This window comes from Austrofundulus limnaeus, unplaced genomic scaffold (assembly GCF_001266775.1).
Source record: "Austrofundulus limnaeus strain Quisiro unplaced genomic scaffold, Austrofundulus_limnaeus-1.0 Scaffold1689, whole genome shotgun sequence".
Classification (NCBI taxonomy): domain Eukaryota; kingdom Metazoa; phylum Chordata; class Actinopteri; order Cyprinodontiformes; family Rivulidae; genus Austrofundulus; species Austrofundulus limnaeus.
In genome coordinates, this window is record NW_013954091.1 from 8,220 (window position 1) to 10,763 (window position 2,544).

At 35.1% G+C, this 2,544-nt stretch overlaps 1 protein-coding gene across 1 annotated transcript in view; it reads right to left on the reverse strand.

Moving 5' to 3' along the window:
* LOC106536109 (lysine-specific demethylase 6A) overlaps positions 1–2,544 on the reverse strand; it is a gene marked incomplete at its 5' end in the record, with an annotated part of 40,734 nt that overhangs the window by 7,785 nt on the left and 30,405 nt on the right. Inside the window, 1 exon segment of the mRNA XM_014033297.1 lies at positions 889–941. Coding sequence (XP_013888751.1) covers positions 889–941 — 53 coding nt within the window.

Below are 2,544 nucleotides of genomic sequence, written 5' to 3' on the forward strand. Positions count from 1 at the left end.
AGGGGGGGGAGGGCTGAGGGGGGGACGAGGAGGAGATGTTGTAACAAAAACAAAAGGTAGCTGAGAAGTGCCGAGGTAGGCAGTTCTGAGTTTTATTTGAGGAAAAAATGATGCAAAAACTTCTGTTGGTGATGATTTTCAGTCGTTCAGGAGAAAAATAAATCCTGAGAAAAAGTGACTGAATTTATTTTCAGTCATCCCAGGAGCTTCAGCAAAATGTCTGCTCAAACCTAAAAGTTCAGTCGCTTAAAAAAAAGACACTAGATACTATAACAGTATGTATATATGACTCCTGTACGTATGCAAAGCATCAATGCACCATTGATGGGGGCCCGGGGGGCTCATTGGTGGGCCTGATGGATAGCTTTTCATCAGAGCTAAAGAACAAAAGGAAATCTAAAGCTTCTATGTTGAATAGTTTTACTTCTCTCCACTGGCTCCCTGTCAAATTCAGAATAGAATTTAAAATATTACTCCTAACATACAAAGCTGTTAACAACCAAGCTCCCTCTTAAAGACCGTATTGTTCCATCACCTGTAAAAGGTTTTATTTTACCAGACTAACATTTTCCTGGTCCGTAGTTAGATGATGGAGCATTAGTCAGGTTTCAGAAGTAATCTTCTCATAAAAATGTGTCATCATGTTAAGAACAGGTATTTAATTAGGCTAATAAAGATCAAGTTTATTGTTGTGTCACTCTTGGTTGATAGTGCATTAGTGACAAATGTAAAATAAAAACATCAATGTTAGGAAAAAACAACAGAATTACTAGCTCTATTACACATTTTTTTCAAACTCCCAGAGTTGGTACAAAATTCAGATAGTCAAAAAACTCTGAAACACCAAAACATTACATATTTGTCCCCATTATCATTAAAGTTTCTCACCTATCAGGGGAATCTGCATCTGCCTCCACTTCCYTCTTTTTCTCATTCTCCTCCTGTTTGGGGGAAAAAAGATTCAATAAAAAAAAAAACTAAGTCAAAGGCCAAGAAGTCCAACTGAGGTTAAAGTAATGTCCTAAAACAGGCTTACTACACAATGTCCATCTTTAATGTTTCTCCAAAAACTAGTTTTCAAACAATTCTGATCATTTTGGAGTCGTTTTAACGGTCTAAACATCTATAAACACATTATAAATATTAATACAGTAGTGGTTTTATTATGTGTTTGCTTTAAACACCACAAAAAAAAAAAAAACCAACTACCAACCGTACACTACATGTTAAACGAACAAAACAAGGTTTTTGTAATTTGTCTTAATTAGCCTTGTATATTGGTATTAGTTACTGTTTGTGTTCTTCCATACAATAAATAAATAAATAAAACAAGGGCTAGTCTATTTTAAAGCTGCATACTGTGAAACAGCCATGTATCATTCATGGTGCTTTTATTAGAAGTATTTTGGGATTAACAGTGTTGTGTAAAGACATGAAGAGCTCTGGACATTAAACATTACTATTAGAGATCAAGCAATCCATCACAAGGCACAGCTACCTGAGAAACTGTAGGATTCCTCTGTTCTCAATGAAAACATATTAAAGACTAAAAACTAAACATTAATGCTTGGTGTTGTGCAGAAACCAGAGGTTTACATCATGAGGACCACATCCTCTTTTTTACACAAATAAACTAACTTTGAACTTGTTTTATTTTTACAAAGTTTGAATTTATTCTTTAAAAAACACAACAGAGAACAGAAACTAAAAACAATGTTTTCCAAACTGTTATTGTTTCCTCCATCYTTTTACAGAGCTGGAAAATACTCAAACTTAATTAAACCTTCWGAAGGCTGAGCAGGAACCCTGTTAGTATATTTGATTAAAGGAAGAGCATTGAAACTGAAGCTCATCTTCCCTTGGTGCAGATTAAAACTCAGAACAATCACAGTTTATTAACAGATGGGTGAGTTACTGACAGTTTACTAACAGATGGGTGAGTTATTGACAGTTTAGTAACAGATGGGTGAGTTATTGACAGTTTACTAACAGATGGGTGAGTTACTGACAGTTTAGTAACAGATGGTTTAGTTAATGACAGTTTAGTAACAGATGGGTGAGTTATTGACAGTTTAGTAACAGATGGGTGAGTTACTGACAGTTTAGTAACAGATGGGTGAGTTATTGACAGTTTAGTAACAGATGGGTGAGTTATTGACAGTTTAGTAACAGATGGGTGAGTTATTGACAGTTTAGTAACAGATGGGTGAGTTACTGACAGTTTAGTAACAGATGGGTGAGTTACTGACAGTTTAGTAACAGATGGTTTAGTTAATGACAGTTTAGTAGCAGATGGGTGAGTTATTGACTGTTTAGTAACAGATGGGTGAGTTCTGACAGTTTAGTAACGGGTGAGTTATTGACAGTTTAGTAACAGATGGTTTAGTTAATGACAGTTTAGTAACAGATGGGTGAGTTATTGACAGTTTAGTAACAGATGGGTGAGTTATTGACAGTTTAGTAACAGATGGTTTAGTTAATGACAGTTTAGTAACAGATGGTTTAGTTAATGACAGTTTAGTAACAGATGGTTTAGTTAATGAC